Source organism: Cryptomeria japonica, chromosome 11 (assembly GCF_030272615.1).
Source record: "Cryptomeria japonica chromosome 11, Sugi_1.0, whole genome shotgun sequence".
Lineage (NCBI taxonomy): Eukaryota > Viridiplantae > Streptophyta > Pinopsida > Cupressales > Cupressaceae > Cryptomeria > Cryptomeria japonica.
The window spans coordinates 581,042,014-581,065,558 of NC_081415.1; the positions used below are offsets into that span (position 1 = coordinate 581,042,014).

The 23,545-nt window shown below is 37.1% G+C and overlaps 1 protein-coding gene across 1 annotated transcript in view; it reads right to left on the reverse strand.

The window, feature by feature from the left end:
* Positions 1–10,055: 10,055 nt before the first annotated feature.
* LOC131072917 (endoribonuclease Dicer homolog 1) overlaps positions 10,056–23,545 on the reverse strand; it is a 50,860-nt gene continuing 37,370 nt past the window's right edge. Inside the window, exons 13-21 of the mRNA XM_058009214.2 lie at positions 15,802–15,966; positions 15,565–15,660; positions 14,827–15,455; positions 14,432–14,532; positions 14,124–14,314; positions 13,092–14,021; positions 12,829–12,993; positions 12,308–12,687; positions 10,056–10,607 (exon numbers count right to left, since the gene is read on the reverse strand). Of these exons, the coding sequence (XP_057865197.2) occupies positions 10,427–10,607; positions 12,308–12,687; positions 12,829–12,993; positions 13,092–14,021; positions 14,124–14,314; positions 14,432–14,532; positions 14,827–15,455; positions 15,565–15,660; positions 15,802–15,966 (2,838 nt within the window). The 3' untranslated portion in view covers positions 10,056–10,426. The remainder of the gene's footprint in view (positions 10,608–12,307; positions 12,688–12,828; positions 12,994–13,091; positions 14,022–14,123; positions 14,315–14,431; positions 14,533–14,826; positions 15,456–15,564; positions 15,661–15,801; positions 15,967–23,545) is intronic.

Below are 23,545 nucleotides of genomic sequence, written 5' to 3' on the forward strand. Positions count from 1 at the left end.
CCTCGAGAGATAAATCGAAGGAATTTTTCAAATTTTTAGGATTTTTGCGATTTTTAAATTTTTTTTGAATTTTTTTTTTTTTTTGAAAAAATTTTAGATTTGTCAAATTTTTAAATTTTTATCCAATTCATCTCACGATAAGAAATTTTAAATAGTGCCCTGCCATTTGATTAATTTGATTTTTAAAAATAATGAGATAAAACATCCCACTTAAATGACCCCTTTAAAAGTAAAAGTAAAAAACATTTTCACCACTCACTTGTCATTTTCACACTTGGTTATGAAATTTTGAGCTCTGAGAGAATATGGTAATTCCTCGATGAAACAATTGATCAAGCGTTTGTGACGGGATCAGTGGCCTTCGAAGTACATTCTGTTGGTACGTATACCGAGAAAACCCTAGCTTTGTACGATTTTAAAAAAATAGCTTATTTCTCGGATTTTTTGCGTTAATTTTCTTGTTTTAGCGCTCCAAGTTAGGGTTTTAGTGCTTTAGGTTTTGATTCTAGTGGTTTTAATTTAGATGACATGACATGGACCTAATACAAATTCCCAAACGCCCAACTCCACTGGAAATCATGCCAAGATCAACCGTAATCGCATAACACAAAAATCATCACCAGTTCAGCAAAACACCCAAAACTCGCACAACGATCAATGTGGATCATCAAAACAAAAAGAACACGATTAAGAAACACCAACAAGCACGTTAGAATTATTAGTGTGATGCTAAAAATGTGGTAAATAGAATAGGCATACACATATAATGAGACAACATAAATGGAATTACGAAGCAAATTGAAAGCTAAACAAAAGCAAACCAAAAGCTCCTTTGAGATGTCCTATTTTCCTCTATTCTTGAGGACCTTGAAGGTGGTGGATTGTTTGGCTCTCAACGGATCAATGACCTCCAAAGTGGCAACTCAGGAGCTGAGTAGCTAATTCATGATTGATTGTGCAAATAGTATGAAATGCATGATCTAAGAAACTAGATTAATATGCTATGATTAATCCAAAATGCTAATTACTAGATGATTGAAATAAAAATGTCTATAGTAATGATACTAAAACTATGAATGCAAGGGATCTTTATTGCTCCAAAATGAGGGGTATTTATAGGAATTCCAAGGCCAAAGTTGAGGTGGCAGGAATCGATGGTCCTAATTTGATCTGAAGATATCAAGGGCCAAGATTGAGGAAGTTGGAGAAGAGGTTGGAGGAAGGAACACTTGTCATCTATGTGATGACAAGTGTCAAGAAGCCTTGCTCATAAGAGGGCAAGTGTCCAAGGGAGGAGAGATGTGGCAAAACTATCATGTGTCTCAAGGGGAGAATATCCAACCCATAAGAGGTTAGGAGGTGCAAGAGGATAGGGTTAGTTAGACCCTAGGATTAGATAAAATGAGTTAGGTTAGGGGATGGTTAGGTTAGGTGGTTAAAAGTTAGGAGCCATGTGCTCATATTTGAATTTAGAAATTCAAATATTTAGTAAAATGGTAATTAATCTCAACAAACTTGAGTTTGTTAATCTTAATTAGCAATTAGAAGAATTGACTAAAATGAGGGGAATTAATTAATTTAAAATTAATTAATCAAAGGGGGATTATTAAATGAACTATAAGAATAAATCCTTAGATTTAATCACAAGTAGAGGAATGGGGAAATTAATCAAATTATTTGTGAATTCAATTAATTGGGAAGGGGGATTAATTAAATAACTATGTATTTAATTAATTATCTTCAGACCATTTTCAGGTGTATACAATTAGCAATAGTTGCACCAACACCACTTATCAAATCTTCATCGATCAACATCTGAAACTCAAGTATAATCAAACAACAACAACTATCATGAAGAAAGATAAGTTGCAGAGCACCAAATCATAAACCATCCGAAATGAAGATACACAAGACCATCCCAAATAATATCCCAAAATCACAGAACAAGATCTGATCACATCGGAATATACTAGAGGAAATACTGAACTTTGCAAAACAGTGATCAGCAAAACAAAACTGCAAAACTGGATCATGTGATCTTCCCAATCCGTAAACATCGAAGCAAATCACAGGAATATGTTGACATCAATGACAACAACATATCCTAGCAACAATAATGACCAACAATATCCAATAATCTCCCCCTTTGGCATTGATGGCAACATATGAATGTGAAAAACAGTCAATGCAAAGAAAGAAGATATCTCCAGCAAACTCCAACAAACTCCCCCTAAGATCAAGACATATAAAGCAGTTTTTCACATGATCTCTCTCCCACTTTGACAACAATGCCAAAGATCTCAAAATAGATAACCTAACTCATGATAGTATCTCCACCTGAGACACACAATCAAGCCAACAGACTACTCCACCATAGGAGCAACACCATCTCATCAATTTGGATAAAAAGATACGACTCTGAAGTCCACCGGATTGATGCAACTTAACGCATCTAGTTCTCAACAGGAGGGGTAGATACCCCTAACTTGTCTCTCAAATAGACAAATGTATCTATAGGCAAAGGCTTAGTGAAAGTATCAACAATTTGTTCCTTTGCAGATACATTCTCCAGCTTCACCTTCTCTTCACTGACTTTCTCTCTTGAGTAATGATCACACCGAAATATACTAGAGGAAATACTGAACTCGGGAAAACAGTGATCAACAAAACAAAACTGCAAAACCGGATCATAAGATCTTCCCAATCTGCAAACACCAGAGCAAATCATAGGAATATATTGACATCAATGACAACAACATATCCTAGCAGTAGCAATGACCAACAATATCCAACACTTTCATGATGACAATATTTGTGGCTATGACATCCCCTGATAGGAGATGATTGACATGGCATATGCTCCACTTCCTTCAGTTCTTGTTGGTTTCGTCAAAGAATTCCTTTGTCCTTATCACAAGTAAAAGGGATTGTCAATTGGTTGGGGTCATCTACTGGAGCACATGATTACATAAGGTATAAGGTTCTCATGGGGATCTTGCATGTTGGCCCATTTATATCATGATTTATAAAGCGTAGTCTATCTTGGGGCTACTATTCTCTCAGTCAATGTGACACCTCTTTAGATTTGGGCTTGGGAGCATCTGGCCATTACATGTCCCTTGGAAGATAGGGATCATCCTGTTAGGAGACCATATGTTTACGGTTATGCAGGTGTGGTTGTCCAACGACAGCTGGGCAAACTCGAGTACTGGCGATGAGCTCTTGACGATCTCGATACTGTCATTTGGAGACCATATAGAGATTGTAAACCATGGGCAAAGGATGCACCTTAGATGACATATATTTTTACTTCCTGGTACCTCATTGGATCTACACCCTATATTATTGAGCGGTTTATCATCACCTGAGTCCTAAGGCAGTATCGTAGAGTGCAAGGACCACCACAAGGTACTGCCATATATACACGTCGACGACTGGACGTGGCTGACTAGGGGCTGACTATCTCACCTGATGTAGCATATGCTAAGTATCAGACACTTGGAGGGCAGGACTGGGACTATTTGGCAGGGGTCATTGATCCAATGACTACCATCGAGTATGTTCGGTATTTTATGGCCCACCCCTTCCCTAGATTATCACATGTTGATGAGGCAATGCCAGCCTTTGACGATGGGGAGAATCGACCACCTTGTCGGGTTGCCAGACGGAGGAGAGATGGGGATGAGGGGGGAGATGGTGGAGACGGAGGCGATGGCGATGGAGGATCGGGGGTGGTGGCGATGGAGGACAGGGAGGTGGTGGCACGACATCAGTGGGTAGAGCATGGCCCAACAACTCTAGGGCTCCTAGAGGATTATCCAGTGATTGGGAGACCTGAGTGGTCCTTAGGAGGAGGTATGGAGGAGCACCTACATAGGATACAATTACAGGAGCAATTGATGGAGTTGTACAGGCACAGGCACCTCAGACAGAGGCCCAACAGCAGCCTCAACAGATTCAGATTAGAGTGCCCACCCAATTAGAAGGAGACACAGATCAGAGGTTTGTAGAGCTCAGTGCAGTAGTTATAGGTGAAGGTGACGCAGTTACAAGCACAACTAGCCCAAACACAAGCACAGGTGCAGACTTTGAGCGCAGAGCTAGACACTGCGATAGAGAGGCATGGACAAGCACAAGCCTTGATACAGACTCTACAGCGGACGTCTTCTCAGGGGTTGACCGGGGATGCTCTGAGGGAGCTTACATATCAGTTTGGGCGAGTTGATTATTACAGGACTCTCTATTTCCAGGTTGTGCCTCCAGAGAGACGGGCAACTTCATATGCGCAGAGCTCCAGGCATGGTGCATCACAGCGGTCAGAGAGTCGGGGCGTCATAGGCCCTAGGAGGGATCCAGGCGGTCCTTCAGGTGGCAGTGCTAGACCTACTGATTCCGGAGAGAGTCCTTCTTAGCACCGCACCTGAGACATTGATATGCGCCATTTGATTTTGTATACACATTTTGATGAGACATTGATGATCCTTGCTAAGTACTTTCGTGATGTATCTCTGATATTGTTGTGATATCATTGCACATTGGACATCGATTATTTTGATTATATATGAGATGCAGTCACTATTTGATGAGATTCATATATGGTTTATATGCTTTTATGATGTTGTATGATATGATGGATGCAATTACTTACTTCTTGGGTGCATTATACTTTTTACATGCTTTATGTGGTTTGTATGGTTTACATGATGAATGTATGCATTTATTTACATGTCTAGATGATCCTATGTTATGCAGTTTATGCATTTATGATTACGAGATGCATTGTACTATGATGCTATTTATGATGTACTTCATGCTTATGTACATGTTTATATGATGAATGTTTGTGACATGCATATTTATAATGATCTATGTAATGACTGAAATAATGCACTGATGAATATTTACTATGTGATACATTCTTATATAATGGTGTAATGTGATGAATGAATGATGATGAATTATGAGAATATAAATAACGAAGCATACGTCATAGTTATTAACATGTGATGATTTATGCATTTGTACCTAATTATGATATAATTATGATAAATGCAATGCGGTTTTATGTTACATGTGATCTTATGTATGGATTTTCCTTATGGACGATTCTATGTAATGGAATGATGCAGGAATATGATGTGAAGTGCAAAATGTTATGAAAATGCAATGGTGTGAGTTAATTACATGAATGTGCTAATCTATGATGATACTATATGCACTAATTGCTTGAATGCAACTCCGTACAAAATTATTGATGCAATGCAAAGCTTATAGACAGAATGAATCTAATGAATTACAATTATGGAATACTAATGAATGCAATGCGATGCAAGTGAAATAATTATTTTTGTTAATGTCCAATGTACTCAATCTCTTAATACACGAGATAACATCACTTAACCTCAACCTTGGGAAATAATACCTGACCTCATCGTGCACTATGAGTGCGATATGAATGCAAGCTAATCTAAATATGCAAAAATGCAACTAATGCAAATATTGTCATCGGATTGGTCACTTGATCATGCTTTTTTATCATCATTGAGCCTTTTAAAATGTTGTAAGCAAATGCAAACATCAATGGTATAATTGAACCATGATGACCTGACTATCGCTTACATGGATTTTGATATTGCAAGTTAACACAAGCATCAAGGTATGATAAAACCATGATGACCTGAGTATTTCTTGTGTGCAAACAGATAGAAGTTAATCATTTTCCTATGCAAACCTGAAATGCCATTGATGATATTTGATTGATCATATTCCATGACAAATTTGCACAGTAGTAATGATTAACTGACAGACAACAAACAAAGAAAAGATCATGCCCCATCCTTGCTTCTCTAGTTCAAGACATCCTTGCGTTGCTCAGGAAACGTGATTTCAAAAATCAGATTACAACAGTCGAACATTTAGACCAAAGTGTTGCAGACATGATTCAGAAGATATCATCCATTGATTGTTTGTTTGTTCGATATTGGATTTGATTTTAATACTTATGCTCAATGTTCATTGTTGGATTTTATGATCTTTCATTTTTTTATAAGTGTTGTCTCGATGTTGGTTGCATTGAAGCTCAATATAGGTTGTTGTCGAAGAGGTTCAATATTTTGCCCCTAGTCCATTGATTATGGGTATATACAATGATCCAAAAACCATGCTGAGAATGTACGCACGATCCTTGATTAGGTACAAGAGGCTTTATTGTGGATATATACAATGACAGATGGACACAATCAGAAAGATGCGTGACCAAATAGATGAAGAAGCTAGCTGAAAATAGCGCATGTTTCCAAGTTTTCACTATTTGTTTTATTGTACTTTTACCCATATTTGATTTTTTTACAATTTTCTCTCTTTTTTTTTGTATTTTTTATTTTTTAAATTTTTTTTGTATTTTTCAAATATAGATCTTTTTTAGATGTAGGTTCTTGATGGGTTCCTCGAGCTGATCTCCCTTGAGTGTTGATAACTAATAGGCACTAGACCCATATGCAGTTATGACGACAAAGGGACCCAACTAGATCGGCTCAAACTTCCCTTTCTTTTCACGATCCTGCTAGTTGCACGGATTCTCCTTGAGCACGAGATCACTGACTTGAAACATTCTAGGCTTGACCTTGTGATTGTAACTGTGTGACAGCCTTTGTTGGTAATATTTCAAATGATCAACGACATGATGTTGATGTTCTTGTAACAATTCCAGCTCTTGCAATCTAGCCACTCGTTGTTCTTCATCTGGAATGAGACCTTTTTAGAGATACACACAAATAAGGTATTTAAACCTCCACTGGCAGTATTGCTTCATATCCATAGACAAGGGAGTAAGGTGTGGCACCTGTGGGTGTGCGGATACTAGTACGATAAGCACATAGAGCAAGGTTCAACTGAACATGCCAATCTTTGGCGTTGTTGACTGTCTTTTTCAAAAGTTTCAAAATGGTCTTGTTAGACGCTTCTGCTTGACGATTCCCTTGGGGATAATAAGGCATGGAGAACCTGTGCTAGATCTGAAATTTCTCACAGAGTTCTTGTACATCTTGATTTTTGAAAGGTCGCCCATTGTCAATGATGATAGTCATGGGAATGCCATAGCGACATATGATATAGTTCAAGATGAACACAACAATTTATTTCCCCGTGACATTTGTGAGTGGCATTGCTTCAATCCATTTCGTGAAGTATTCGATAGTTAAGAATAAACTTGTGACCATTAGGAGGATGAATATTTTCCACTAGGTCAAGACTCCATTGACAAAACGGCCAAGATGTTGCCAAGGCATGGAGCTCCTGTGCTGGTGCATGTATGAGATTGTCGTGGATTTGACACTACTTGCACTTTTTGGCGAACTGAAAGGAATCTCTCTCCATAGTTGGCCGATAGTAACCCAACCGTATGAGTTTCTTCGAAAGAGTAAGACCACTTGAATGAGTACCACAGATATTGTTATGAACTTCATTTAAAGCCTTCCCATATTCTTCATGCTCGAGGCATCTAAGGAGAGTACCATCCAGACCTCGTCTATAGAGTGTATCCGCAACAATAGTGTAACGAGCGAATTGTCGAATGAAATTTCGCTTTTGATTTCTTGATAGGTCAGGAAAGAGGGTACCATCTTTCAGGTAGGTATAAATTTGTCCATAAAGGGAGGAATTAGGTCCGACTAGGTGACATATTAGTTGGGTATCAGGATAGTCATAAGCGGGAGAAAACAGTACTTCCACGAGGAATTCCTAACAATCTTGGTTTCCCTGTGTCTGGAGCAAAGAGGCAATTCTAGCCATGTCATCCACTGCTTTGTTGTCATTCCTTGGAATTTGTTCAAAAGAAATGTCCAAAAAGTACTTTTTGAAGTCATCGATCAACTTTCGCTATCAACTACATAGAGATTCTCTAGAGTTTACATTTCAATTATAACTTTAACCTTATTAGAATCCACTTTAAGGGCACATTTGGAGCAAAGAAGCCTAAGAGTTTTCTTGGTGTAATTTTGAAGATGTTTCTTGAGGTTCATTTGAACTTTATACCAAAGTTTTTGAAAGATTCAATGCACAATACTTGGATGGTGTGCCTTGAGTTTGGATATGCCTAGGACATCATCAACATAATCTTTAAGAATGTCATGTAGTGTGTCATGGAAGATCACAATCATGGCTCTAGGATAACTAGCATCGACATTTTTAAGGATAAAGGGCATGGCTTTGTAGCAAAATGTTCCACATGGGGTGATAAATGGTGTTTTGTGTTGGTCATCTGGGGTGATTTGTATATGATCGTATCCAAAGAATCCATCCATTAAGAGAATATTTTGTAGCCTATCATTAGATCACTATAATATAATTGTTGGGAAGACAAAAGTGACCTTAAGACAAGCCTGGTTAATATATTTGAAATCCACACCCACCCTAATGCTTTTGGTTTTCTTGTTGACTCCAATGATGTTGGAGACCCATTGTAGTCAATAGGCTGGATAAATTGAACTTCTAAGATATTTACAAGCCTTGTTAATATATTTGAAATCCACACCCACCCTAATGCTTTTGGTTTTCTTGCTGACTCAAATGATGTTGAAGACTCGTGGTAGTCAATAGGCAAGATAAATTGAACTTCTAAGATATTTTGATGTTCCTTCACTAGGAGGGCTACTTGACAATGCATTTTATAAGCTTGTGTCATACTAGTTTGGTGTTAGGTCATACCATTGGATGATGGAAAACCAAAATTGGATGTAAGCCAAGCATATTAACATAGGACCATGAAAATATATTAGTGTGTTCTCGTAGCATTGGCATAAATATCTTTTGCCAATTAAAGATTCAAAGCAACAACCAATTGCATGAGTTTTGATTCTTCTTTTGTACCCAAACTAATGTTCATTATGACTCCAATAAGAAGAGGTGACCCATCTTGGAAAGATGCTACAACCAACAAAAAATCTCATTGTCTATTGAGATGTCTTTATGGTATTTTGATTCAAATGGCTTCTCAAGGTTGGAAAGTCCTTGTTCCCCAAAGTATGCAAACAAGCACAATATCCCATATGCCCTCTTATGATCTCCCACAAGAATGTGGTCATAGGATTGCATGAGATCAAGGATTGCCTCATCAGTTTTGGCAATATCCTAAGGTAGGAGGATCTTGTTGGCCCTAGTTAATGAGTTTGGGGTGTTGGGCAATAAGGTGGATGACAACAATGGCAATATCATGAAACAAGTTCATAGCAGCAAGCTCCTTGATGGAATAGGTATAACACCTACTTCATTTATGAGAAGATCAAAAGAGATTTGTCCAACAATACTAGGAAAGTCCATAAGAGCATCATAATACTCATTGTAGACACCAAACCCTATGTTGGCAATGCAATCATTTGCAAAGAGATCTATAAGATGAAGAAGACCTTGCTCGTAGAAGCCAAGACATTTGCCTTTGTAGTTCATGTTGTGGATCATCTATAGCATAATGGGATAATTATTTTTTTAACAAAATATGACATTCTCAACTTCTTTATAAAGCCAAGTTTGATCAAATCCTTCTACATGAAGGCAATCACTATTGATAAAGGTAGTGGGTCCCTATTGTAGCATGAGAGGGAGATCTTAGACTTTGGGTTTGGGTCAACCAAAGGAGCCAGGGTAAACATGGAGAGGTTCAAGGATTTGATACGCACCACACTCACCATCAAGGAATTTGAATGCAGACTTTTAGGACTTTTATTTAGGTATATATTTCAAACCTCTAAATCATAAATTTGATTTTTTCAACTCATTGTAGTCGGTGTTCATTTCCTTTTAAATGTTACCATGCCCATAAAAAGGTCTAACTCTTCAAATGATGGGACAACACATAATTATACTTCAAACGGCTGTTAAAATTTACCCTTGTCATGTCAAACGTATTAAGTGTCAATTCAGAAATTAAGATCAAAAGTTCATACCCATGAAGATTAACTTCTATTCTTTTTGAAAGAATAACTTCACACCATTTATTTCGATTAGACCATTAGCACAACCTGCATTGTCCTATTTTGCAAAGTGGGAAAGAAGTCAGATCAGACTGCCAAAATGTATCCCTAAGGATCATTTGAATTATTACTTCGTATGTATTGTGTATGCCTTTGCAATTTGCATTGGTGTTAGATAAATCTCCAACACCATAGTATCTGAAATTAAGCATAGAAATATTGAATATCAGAAAATCTCTTTTCATTTTTGTGTCATAAATATGGTATAAGAGGTTGTGGCAAAACGAGTTTAACATTGAAAGGTGTAATAAATACGGTATAATGGAAGGCTGTGGCATAATGAGTTCCATTGACTAGAGATGCTCATGCTGTTCCCATATCACCATTGCTGTCGAATCCTTTCCACAGCATGTCATAAATATTGCATAAATATACTGAACGGCTGTAGCAAAATGTATCCTTCATTGATTAGTGTCACGCTTCAGAAGTTCTAACAACACCATTGCTGCAGAATCCTTTGCCTTTTTCACACTAGGCATAGGCTCACCCCTGCACTCTTCAGTCCATCCTCCTGTTGTTGTATGTACACGTACAGAATATGTAAACCTCTTTGCATGGGCTGGGCCACCTTCGCTTACACACCTGTAATAAAAGCAGCTTGATTATCATTCTATAAAGATTTCACGGCCAATGATGTATAATATAAAAGTTATGGATGATCATCGAGCATTGAGCAAAGAGTTTAATAACAGAAGCTGCAGCAAGTAGGACAGTATTTTGTAGTACTTGATTATTGTATCTATCAAGATATGATTCTGAAACAGAATCGGAAACCACTAAGGGTGCATATATTTAGTATCTCTATGGAAGTGGTTGGTATTACTAGTACAGTTAATTTATTTTATTTTTTTTGGTCGGTAGTACAGTTAATTTATTTTACTTTAGAACTATTGGAGAATTATTCTATTTTTATTTACTTAAAAGTTGCTTATATTTTATTTACTAAGAAGTTATTTTATTTTTTATTTTTCTTAAATATATGTTGGCTGCATTTTAGTTTTTATTTACACAGTTGCAATGCTCCGTGCCTTGCTGCCACTGTAATTATAAATTATTTAACAGCAGCAATTCAGCAATAAGTGTTTAAGTATAACGGATAACGAATACACAGCTTTTCAAATTAAAGACTTAAATTGTTCCATGGGAATAAAAGAAGATAATACATTCAGAGTAGTGATACCAAAATTAGTAATTTGTCAAGAAAAGAGCCAATAACAGTAAGAATAATGGCCTTATATAAGAACTGCTGGTTGAAATGAGAGAAACGAAATGATGTAACTTAATGCCCAAAAATGAATAATGCCTTTCACTGTAACCGGAAGTACAGGCAGCTAAACAACAGAAAAAAGGGGTTAGCTTTGTTGTATCAGTTCTGTACATTTTTTTGTTGGATTAGGAGGGTCTTATACAGTAAATTTATTTTAAACTAACATTATTTTATAGATTAAAGGAACAAAGTGGGGAATTAATGATCATTGGCAAGGAAGATAATTCCTTTGGCTCAATTTCAAAGTAATCAGATATGCCCATGCCCTTGTTTTCAATGAGATTGTGCCTACTGTAACAAAGAAAGTTCATCCTGTTCAACGAAGAACAATTAAGCTCAGAGTTCTCTCTGATCATTTCCCTTTCAAGTCCTGAACAAAGAGAAGCATTTGTAACCAATAGGGATTTGACTTTGGCATTGACACCCTGAAAGATTTTTATTACTAACTGGGCGAAACTGTCCTGGATTAGAACTAATACTCTTAAGAGAAGATCTCAGATATGCAAGGAAAATTTCAAATATTCAAAAAGGGAACAAATCCTTTTGTGAATTGTAGAAAGGGGCATGGATGGCAATGAAATATTCCTACAGATATAAGTTAATAACTCGAATCAATATCTTTACTGAAATAAAGAAGTGGATTTAAGACTTTGACATGCTTGCCAGGGTTCAGAACCCTAAAATGATGTTGTCAATAAAATGGAAACCAAAACCATCTAACATTGCAAATAGATTACTCAATTTCAATCTAGGGCCATTCAATCTGAACATCAATGTCTTATGATGTCTAGCAGACTTGCAATTGACATACATACTCAACTGGGTTCTTAGTAACGTTTCAGTTAAGTCCCTTTTTGTCATAGCATCAATTCTTTGAAGTCAAACAAACATAATATGTCTCAATCTGATACTCAAAATTGGTGTGCTCAGCATGATATAACAAACTTAGTAATTTTGCAGCCATACAAGCTTCTCTTCAAATTTCTAATTAATAGGTTGCCAATAGAAAACTTACCTGTATTGAGGCATTGGCCACTGTCTCCTGAGACAAATATCATTCAGAGTTTGCCGTGTAAAAGTTTGAGCTCCATTCTTTTTTCCATTTTGTCCATCTGCATTATCCCCACTATTAGCCTTAGCCTGTGCTTCCTTCTCCTTTAAGATTACCAGAGCATTTCGAGCTGCCAATTTCTGTGCCATTTTCTTCTGTGGGTTTTGAGCAACACCAATCTGAATACCATCAACAAAAACTTCAACTGTAGCTAGATTCCCTGTTCGTGAGGCCTTGTATTCTAGGCCCTCAGCCTGCTGTTGACAGCGCTCTTGTAGTTCACGAACTGGGTGCATTGGAAGTGTCTCTGGAGTAACCATTGGTTGTAATAATGGTTTGAATATCTGTACACAGAAAAACTAAATCAAGCTACATTCCAATGAACAGCTAACTTTGTACAATAACATTCAGCTCCTCTATATTGAATGCTATTATTTACTTAATCATTATTATTCCCATGTGGAGTAAAGCTGGATTGACATTACCTCCCAAACATTTTTTGTGTCAAGTCCCTTATCCAGAAAAACTGCTCCAGCTATGGATTCCACAATGTCACCAAGGACTTTTGGAGCCTTGAAATCTCCCAGACCAAAAGAATTCACTCCTGGTTTATCAAGTTCAGCTTGAATGTCCTTTACAAAATCACGTATCTGCAACGAGATTAATTAACATTAGTGACATGAACAAAATAAGCGACATAAATCAACAAGTTGGTTGCTTAAGGCATCCAGTGACAATTCCACGGTACCTGTGCTTCTAGAGCAGTTGATCCATGTCGAAGATGTATATCAAGTTTGTGTTTCACTGCAACACGTGCAAAGTTCTCATTGTTCACTGCTGCAGCACGCAGATCAGTGAGCCGACCAGGTGGAAGGTCGGTGTAACTAAAGAATAGATGTTTTGTTATGAGATGATCTAAAACTGCATCACCGATAAACTCTAGTCGCTGATAGCAAGAGACTCCTGATGAGGGTCTTGAGGCATGTGTAATTGCTTCAACCAACAAACTTCTCTCATTGAACTTACAATTCAATGCCCCTTCTAACTTATCAAAATCAATACTCCTTGCCACAGATTCCGGTACCTTGCATCTTCTCCTAGCAAATTCTCCTTCTTCAGCATCAAATTCTGCAGGAATACCTATCCAGTTCATCAGATGGGCAGCCGCTTTCTTTCCTCCTTCCACATAATAGACTCCAATCAAAGCTTCAACAACATCTGCTAATGTCTTGCTTGAAAGAACTCGATAACAACTTGAATCTCCTTCAATCTCACCCTCCTCCATTGATTCATCATCACTGTCTTCAAGATGTGTGCTTTTATGAGTCACCATTTCTTTTGGTGAGCTGTGCTCCACTTCACTGAGCAAATCTACATTATCAGCTTCATTGGTATCCTCATCAAAGACTGGAAGCACACCAGGAGCAGCCCATCTAGATGGAGCAAAGCGATCAGCCTGAATATAGGCCTGTAGTCCTTTACTCAGAGCATATTGATATAGTACAACATTACTTACAGTCTGCTGCCTCATGCGAGTAAGTTGTCCCTCATGTTTCTGAGGGTATTTGAGGAATAAACATCTACTAACAACCCACTTCAGATATGCATCACCCAACAGTTCTGCTCTTTCATAGCAGAATGACTCCTGACATGATGCAGCAGTCAATGCTTCCAAGATCTGTCAGGGATATCTTAAAAGTTAGTTACACAATATCAATTTTGCAATTTTGGGAATGGTTTTGCTTGTACAGTACTATTTTTTTCAATAACTGATGGATACCTTGGAAGCAGGAATTGGATAGTTAATTGTATGCTTAAGCTGAACTGCAAGGAGCATGCTCTCAACTCTCCTCATGACTGATGGTAAACGCTGTGCACCTCTAACAAGGGAACCTGGCAATGGATGCACCAAACAAATTTCTGGTGGCAACATTACATAATAAGTCTTGTCTTGTGTCTCCTCTGCATTACCTGCAATTTCAATTGTGATTTCCCCAAATCAGAGATTACATTACTTAAGATTTTTTCTATTGAAACAAATTATGATGAGATAGATGATGGATACACCAGTTCCAGATGGTCACTCACTCTCAGTAGATTCAAATCTGGGGGACAGTAAGTTCTTGCAGTATGAGACGCCGCGTCCTCTTACGAGAGGTTGCTTCTTGTAAACCAATTTAACTCCATATCTGGAACAGAAGCAATAGACAGAAGAGTAAGATCCTTCTAAACGAAAGGAAAACAGAATGAACCAAAAAAAAACCTCAATCTCTGCAAATAATCAAAACAAGTCAATGGGACTCAAAAGTATATGCAGTCAAAATAGCAGAAGTAAAAATCAAACCCAACACGTAAAAACAATAATAGGCTACAATGCAGAGAGTGGAAAGGACTAAATTGCAAATATATATAGAATGTCAATGTCCTCTAAGTATATAACAGGTTAACTACAAAAATGTAATTCCACTTGCTGGTGTACATACTTTTGTTTGTAGTAGTCAGCATATGAACTGTATTCTAGAGGACCCAAGTAACCTTCTTTCCTGGGAAATGAACTTTCTGCATTCATCTCAAACCGAACTGAATCAACATAAAACCTCTTCCCCGAATGTGCTGCAGTTACAATTTTGCCTGTAAGATCCTCTATATCAACATATCCATCTGCCATCATTAACTTCCCTGTGGGAGGAGCTTCATCCTGCAACTTATCTATTTCATTACGAGAAGGAACTAATCCTGAAGCTTTTACAACATCAAACTGTGCTACTGCTCCTCTGATCCCATATGTTGGATGTGATTTTTGCCCAATTGACATCCCATTTCTCAATTTCCCAAAGCCATATTCTCTTCGGTCACCACCAAGCGTTCGTTCATCAGTACCAAGGTAAACATCAGGTCGAGCACACTGAAGCGGATTATTCCAAGCTTTAGTTCCCAAGACCCTTTCAATTAGAAGCCAGTCAATCTCCATTATTGGTTTTAAAACTTTATCAGCTAAGAGAGGAACAAATATATATGCTTTTGCAGGATCCCACGGCGTAGTGGCAGGTTCCACATTCACATCCAGCACAATACTCATGAGCCTCACATGAAAACTCTTCAATGACACTAGCTGCAGAAAAAAAAAAAGAAGAGGCAATCATGAATAACTTGACTAGAGAACCACAACAAAATGAAATCCTTAGTAATCTATAAAGAACTAGCAAAAAATTAGAGTAAACCTGGCTTTCTGAGAAATCTATTGCTCCTCGGTACTGGAGAGAAGCCTTAGTGATCATGGTGCGAGCTACAAACAGATCCATGGCCATTGATAACACCTGCCAAGTTCACAATACATACGCAATTTACTTCAAGTCACTGCATTAAAATGTACCTTTATTTTCTATATATAAATTATGTGTGACCCCTCTTGAGAAAAAGAATGACTCAGATTAATATACTCAAAATTCAAAAAATACCTCTGCATCCATCTCACTACCAAAAAGCACTCCAAATTCTGAAGTTTGAGTCAAAAATGGATCCTTTGAAACTCCCACATTTTCACATTTCACTTTATACATAAACAATGTGACTAAGTTTTCTTCATTGCATTGATCATCTTTTCCAATCAGAATCCAGTCACCCTGCCAAAATAAAAATTAGAATTCCTTACATCATATGTACAATCTACATACATTATAACTTCCCCATAACTTCCCCATATGCCCAGATATGCACTAATGTAATAATATGCAAAACTATGATACTAGAAATACAAGAGCACTTGATGATACTAGAAACATTTGAAAGGATATGCAAACATTTAATTTATTTTTCCGACTTCAAAGTAAGATCGTGCAAATATATCCACATGCTAAGAAAATAGAATTCTAGGTCCTCTTTTACATTTACTATCTATCCTTAACAAGTAAATATTTTTCTTATTACTTGCAACTTTGGTTGTATCTCATTTTTATTTTAATTAATTTGAAAAAAGGTTTCTTTAAGAAGTCACAAAAATTTCAAATATTTTTCATAATAAATCTTTTTAAGATATACACTAATTAATTAATTGCTATTCATCATATTGGTCACATTGCATGCTAGTGAGTTTGCATACATGCTGCTTTGTTGTTTGTAACTAGGGTTATGTATGGGTTCGGATTGCCTTAAGGCAACATCCAAACCCCCTTTAGGTCCGGGCCCTATCCTAGGGTAACGTGACTCTAATATATGCCCAGCCCAATCCTAAACACACGCCACCTAATTAAATTAGCGCCAAAACCAAAGGAGGCCAACTTGCAATCAAGGACTTCAATGTGTATAAATAAGAGACATTTGCAAGTCTATAATCATCAAGTTCGTATCTCATACAAATGCGAATTAGCTCTGCTGTGCGAATTCTTCAAGAAGGGTGCGAACTTAACTTCAAGGAAGAGTGCAAACCTATCCAGATTGGTGCGAAATTGTCCAGGAGGACATAGTGGATTTTGATGCAAGTTTTGAAGCATGCAAAGGGACAGATCTGATATGTGAAGATCAGATTCAAGCTAAGTATTGTACTTATGATTTAGAGGAGAATATATAATCTGGCCTGTGGGTCTTTCATGCTGGGTTTTTCCTCCTTGGAGGTTTTCCCAGGGTATGCTTGTTTGTCTACTGTTTTATTTCTGATTTATGTTGGCTTATTAAAATACTGCAAATCTGATTACAACCTAGGGCATAATCAATTATATAAATCTGATTAACATACCTAGGGTTTAAAATTACATGGTATCAAAGCCAAGGTCATTCTAACCATCAGATTTCAGTAAGCTCTTACCTTCAGGTTGTTGTTCGTCTTTTATTAAGATAATGACAGGGGTGAAGTTAGCGGGCATCATCAAGTCCTCATCAAGGAGTCATTCTTTAATTCATTGTGGAGATTCGAGTGATAAACAAAAAAGAGGTGTTTTCTCACAAATGACACGAACTCTTGAGAAGAAGAACAACCTCTCATCATTTGAGGTAGGATATAAGACACCATTCCAGCGCCCAAGGAGACATAATAAGATTCAGATTTCTACATCTCTCTCAGCAGAATTGGGTTGAACTCCAGTGATATCGTTTCCTATACACATACATCTAATTGATGACCATTTCTGCATAAGGGTATCTGTATATTTCTGCATATTCATTATATTGTATTCTGTATATTTTAATTGAATATTGCCGTTCTGGATATCCTTGTTAAACAGTATATTATATTCATACCTGCTAAAATAAATCTGAATTATGAGATATTACTGTTGGTATTCTGAGTATTAATTTTATGATAGAGGAAGAGAAGTGACAGTTAGAGGAAAACGGTGATGGGGTCACCTTCTAGGCATGCCACCTCATGGTATAAGACCGGGGAGTCCCATGAGGCCAAAGGGGTACGGAGGGTGCTGCCTTTGGGCCTATGAAGGATGGACTTCCAGGGCACCCTACTGTGACAGCCCTCCTACTCTCCATCATAATGAATTGATGTGTAAATCATGAGGCATAGGACAAGGATGGCATGATTAGGGAAAATGGTGATAGGATACCTCACTGGGTTCTCCACCTCAGATGGTATGGTAGATTTATTTGCTCTAGTCATGCAACTGCTATTTTGTATTGCTAACAAAATCAGTTGTATACCCACCAATCTTCAAACCCTAGCTGACTGTGCTAAGGCACATCAAGAGGAGATTGTGAAGTATGGCTTTTGAAGATACACTGCAAAGATAGTTTCTTTTGGGGAAGCTTTCGGTTCCAGTGTCAATGTTATCTAAACATCAACAAGTGTATTTTCCTTAATTCTTTATTAACTTTGTGATGAGAGACTTTATGATAATTGAAGATTAAGTATTCCTGTTGAATAACTTTGCCAATTTGTTTACATAGGGTTTATTTGCTTTTGTGTTTACTTAGTTTTGTAAAACCCTTGTTGGTTTGTGTGAAAGGAAAAAGATATTCTCCTTGATTTAACCCGTGTTGGGCCAATCATGTTTTGAGGTTCCCTGTGACAGGTGTTTATCCTTGTAGGTCTGCAAGCAAGTTTGTGCCTGTGTTATCCCAAGTTAACATACTTATTACATTTGAGCTCATGTCACTAAATGTTGTGGCAAATGCAGTTTTATTATGTGTCAGTTATCTGTTAAAATAACTGCATGACAGATTGCTTTCAGTTAATTGGTTATGATGATGCTCCTTCCTACATAGTAGAAGTTAGAATGTATTGTTGATTTCTTAGGACTTTTCTATCGATAACATTTATTGGCAATCTTGTTGTGTAATCTCTTGATGGAATTTATCCCCATCTTATCTCAACAATTGTGCTATGGGTCCACCTTATTGAAAGATAGATGGACAGGATCATTGAGATTAACATAAAAGTTTGATTGTGCAAAAGTTAAGGAGAAGCGTCTCCTTCTGAGTTGGTATACTCTAACCTATGTTGGTTGATTACCTTTTATTATGAGTATTAGCATGTAATTCATTCTTAAGTCAAGCATTTTGTTCCTTTTTCAATTTCATCATAGAGTATGATTTCCTATCCCGGAGTACAGAAATTGATTGGATCTTTCAGTGGCTTGGAATTTTTCTGAAACAGGGCATACTAAATCTTCAAGGGAAATTATTGGGATGGGCATACACTCAAAGGAAGTTCAAGTACCTTGGAAGCTGTGATTGGACACAGCTACTGCTGAGAAGGAGTTCCAGCTATTTTGATATATCTTAAGGGGTTATGAGATTCAGGTGTGCAGATTGAAGAAAGCTCTGTATGGCCTCAAACAAGACTCTCATGCTTGGTATGAAAGAATACTTGTTAAGTTTAGAATTTTTGTAAAATGATGCTCACTCTAACATCTACTTTAAGTCATCCAATGATGAAATGCTAATTATAGTTCGATATGTGGATGATTCATTTCTTACTGGTAAAGATGAACTTATCATTAGATGTAAGAAAGAACTGGCTTCAGAATTTGAAATGAAGGACTTAGGTTTAATGCATTATTTCCTAGGTCTAGAAGTATGGCAAAGGTCTAACGAAATTTTTGTAAGTCAAGGAAAGTATACTATTGTTATTTTTTAAAAGATTTAGAATGATGGATTGTAAACCCATGTCTACTCCTATGGAATCTAACTTAAAGAAGTTAAGTGTTTCTGCAGCTAACTCTGATTTTGCAGATCCATCAGAGTACAGGCAGTCGATTGGATCACTGATGTATCTAGTTAACACTAGACCAGACATATGCCTTGCAATGAATGCTCTCAGTCAGCTCATGAGCTTGTCCAAACATGTTTATCGTGTTGTAGCCAAGCACATCATAAGATACTTGCGAGGCACAGTTGATTATGGGTTGAAGCTGCTTAAGTTCAGATTGGTCAAGAAGTGTTACGGACAAGGAAAACTCTTCAAACGTTCACCCACTGCGATCTCTTGGACCTACAGAGACAGTCCTCAGTGGCATTAAGTATTACTGTAGATAAATACATTGTTGCAAGTGTTGCATCAAGAGAAGTAGTGTAATTTCTTAAAAGTCTTGTTGTGCTATTTTGATTTATTATCAGGGTTGTATATTGATGCCTGACAATTCAGTGTTTTATGGCAGGACAATCCTATGTTGCAGATGTCCTCACCAAGTCTCTTGAAGCTTGAGATAGACTTGGAGTTGTGGAGAACACCACCTTGGTTGAGAGGGAGTCTCAATCTCTATGATACATTGTGTTGTATCAACCATCCTCTGCGGGCAATGTAAAATGGTAGAAAAGATCCTCTCCACCCTTTGCAGGCAATGTAAAGTGGATCCAGTCTATGCTTGTGTGCGAGCTGGAAGACTATGTTATGTAGTTCCATTCTATGCTTGTGTGCAAGATGGAAGACTACAATATTCTGATTATGTTTATTCCATTTCTTGCTTGTGTGCAAGATGGAAGGTTATGATGTTACATTCTTCTTTGAGAGAAGACTGGGGTAAAGACAATAAATGATGGATATGCGTGATCGATGACATGGAAAGACTCCATGATGTGCATGAAAAAATTATGTATGTATTCATGACTTGCAAGTGTGCATGTTAAAGTTTGAAGTCATCCTCCACCGGCATTACAAGATGGATACTATGGGATTTATGTTGGCTTATTAAAATACTGCAAATCTGATTACAACCTAGGGCATAATCAATTATATAAATCTGATTAACATACCTAGGGTTTAAAATTACATGCTTGAATGTGAAAGTGCTTGCAGATAATCCCTAAAGCATTATGTTTTATGCAAAAATAAAATCTTCCAGATTAATGTCTTGAGCCAGTTAGTAAATAAAAAACAAGTTGGCCGGCTAAAGTCATAGTTTGCTGGTCCAAGAAAAGTTTCATTGCAACACACCTAGTAATTGAAAATAGTATGAAGCATGATAAAGACTCCATTGGCAAGAAAATAATGCCTTTTGCATGTGTGAAACCTTTCTACTAAAAATAACATTGCTAAAGGATACCTAATTACAAAAATTGTCACTCAGGTGTTTAACCTTAAGCTTACTAGATTTGAATTAAACCTCTGGCAACAAGTAGATTCATATTCATTAGCCATGAGGGATTCCAGATTCGTTTTAAAATCATTTAAGATCCAGCTTCCTTATGCTAACCTAGGTCTATTCATTCTTCTACTTGAAATTTTGACAAATAACTTTGTCCTACTTGTCAACCTGGAGGACAATGAAGCTAATAAGGGTGAATGCATGCATTTAATAGGAAATTGTATGTTCAAAATCACCATATCCCAACTCTCATCCTCCATATCCTTATCAATCATCAAAAGACCATTTGTTGGCATGAAATTTTTAAAATAAGACTTTGAAATGTTAAATGGTCAATCCCGTTTTTTTATGTCTATCTTTTACAATGAGTCATTTGCCATCTAATCAAGCTTCTCCATGCTTCTCTTCATCTAACCACATCCTGCCATTTGATGTCCAGAGTGCAAAAAATGAGAGAAACCAGCACCAAAACATGGAATGTGCAATAAGTATAAAACGTTAGTGCTGCATTTGCCATGTTAAAATAATCTCTCTTTGTTTTATCCTTTAATGCATCTCTCTCTTCTCATCTGCCCAATCCTCATCAGTAATTTGTGTTGAGTTGTGTCACACTAGATAGGAATAAGGCATCTCTCTCTTGTCATCTGCCCAGTCCTTGCCAGCAATTTGTGTTGAATTGTGTTGAATTATTCAAGGGATGTTAGATTAGGAGATAGGTATAAACAATTAGTTAAACATAGTGGTTAAAAGCTATTAAAGCATGTTTGTTAGGTGGTTCACATAGAATAGATTAAGGGATTAGAGAAAGAGTTTGTCAAGAAGATATTTAAGTCGAGTCATCGGAATAAGTTTGTATTGACAGGTTAGTGTCCAAATGTTAATCCGATGATGGGTATGCATTTCAGAATACCTATGCTGATAAAGGGAGGTTGACAGTATGTCATCGGAATGACTTATACTGTCGTTCTAGCATGTTTATCCTATACTGATAAAGGGAGGTTGACAGTATGTCATCAAAATGACTTATACTGTCGTTCTAGCATGTTTCTCCTATACCGATAGAGATTTGAGGAATTGTATCGAAATGAGTCAACCCGATACGTGCAACATGTTTGCAGAGCATGCCACGACTGCAGTTCGATAGTCCACGTGGATGTTTGACTTGGTTTGATCAAGTGACCTGGATGCAGATTGAGGAGATTAAGAAGACTTTGAGGACACATTGCATGTCGACAAACACAAAGATGATGTGGCGCGTGGAACTGCCACGATGACAATTATGATCAAGTCCTCCTAGTTGAATCTAGCAGATCGATTGCTTAGATTCAAAGCTGATCATGAACATAGGTTGGCGCATCTAGAAACTTGAATTGTTTTAAGGCCAAATACAAACCGACTAAGTGAACGATCTACAAGCTACATTGGAAATTGTACAAATCGTGGGGCATGACAATGAGGAAGAACAACAGTTGTCCTGCGTGTGATGATTTATGATCCAACTGACTATTTGGAGGTGATGTGTGCTTTAAGAACTCAGCAGTGGACATAGTGTAATGTGTTTGTTGAAATAGAAGCAGAGAGCAGGATAAGTTCGATTAAGTGATTACTGAACAGGTAAGAGAAGAAAGTGTTGCAGAGGTAAACCTGAGAAAAGAGGTAGAGCCAAAATCAAAGAAGTAATTGCAAAAGAAAGAGGCAGAAAATTGAGCAGAAACAAAAGACTAATTTGGAAAAGACAAGAAAGCAGAGACAGAGAGACAAAGATGAAGTATCATTAAGGTACATCTTTCAGAGCAACAAATAGGTGTTACAAAACTCATTTGTAACAAGGTTTCTATAATTGTAATAAATTGTTTATTGAATCACTACGTATCTCTGAGTGGGTGCTCAGAGCAAGGGTAGGTGCTCCTTGAGTTGGTGCTCAAAATCTTAGGGATTGGTGCTCCTTGGGTTGGTGCCCTAAAACATATTGTAACTATGATTTACTTGTGAGGCTGGATTGAAGCAGTAGACTCCAGCAGCTATTCTCACCGAGGTTTTTCCCACATTGGGTTTTCCTCGTAATTACTAGTGTCGTGTGGTGTGTCCTTGTGTGTGTATGATTTTGGTTTTTTTTTATTTGCACACACACTAGATTGAAGTTTTAGATTATCACTAATTCACCCCCTCGCACACACACTAGATTGAAGTTTTCGATTATCACTGATTCACCCCCCCTCTCAGTGTTCGCTTGTGTTCTCCAATAGATATGTTAAAAATATATAAAACTACTCATAATATCTATATAAATGTTATAATATATAAAAAATATTTTAATCCATAATATATAAATATATAATTTATATAAGTTTTTATTTATTAAATTAATTGATATTGAATATAAAATAAATATATTATATAAATAAAACATAATAACTTATGTGCATTCCAGTCTTTGCACCTAACATGCCAAATATCCACATTCATCTCCTCCATCCCCCCGCTCCCCTATCCAAATATTTTATGACTCTTAAGTCTTGTTATTTCTATTGTGCCTCTCACATAAATACCCCATTTATTGTTTCTAATAAATTACGGAAGCCACGTGAGGGCATACTGAGACCTCAGTTTCACTAGCATTTATAAAATTTTGCACACAACAGCACTGGTTTTCTCCTGGCTCTGTTTCATGACC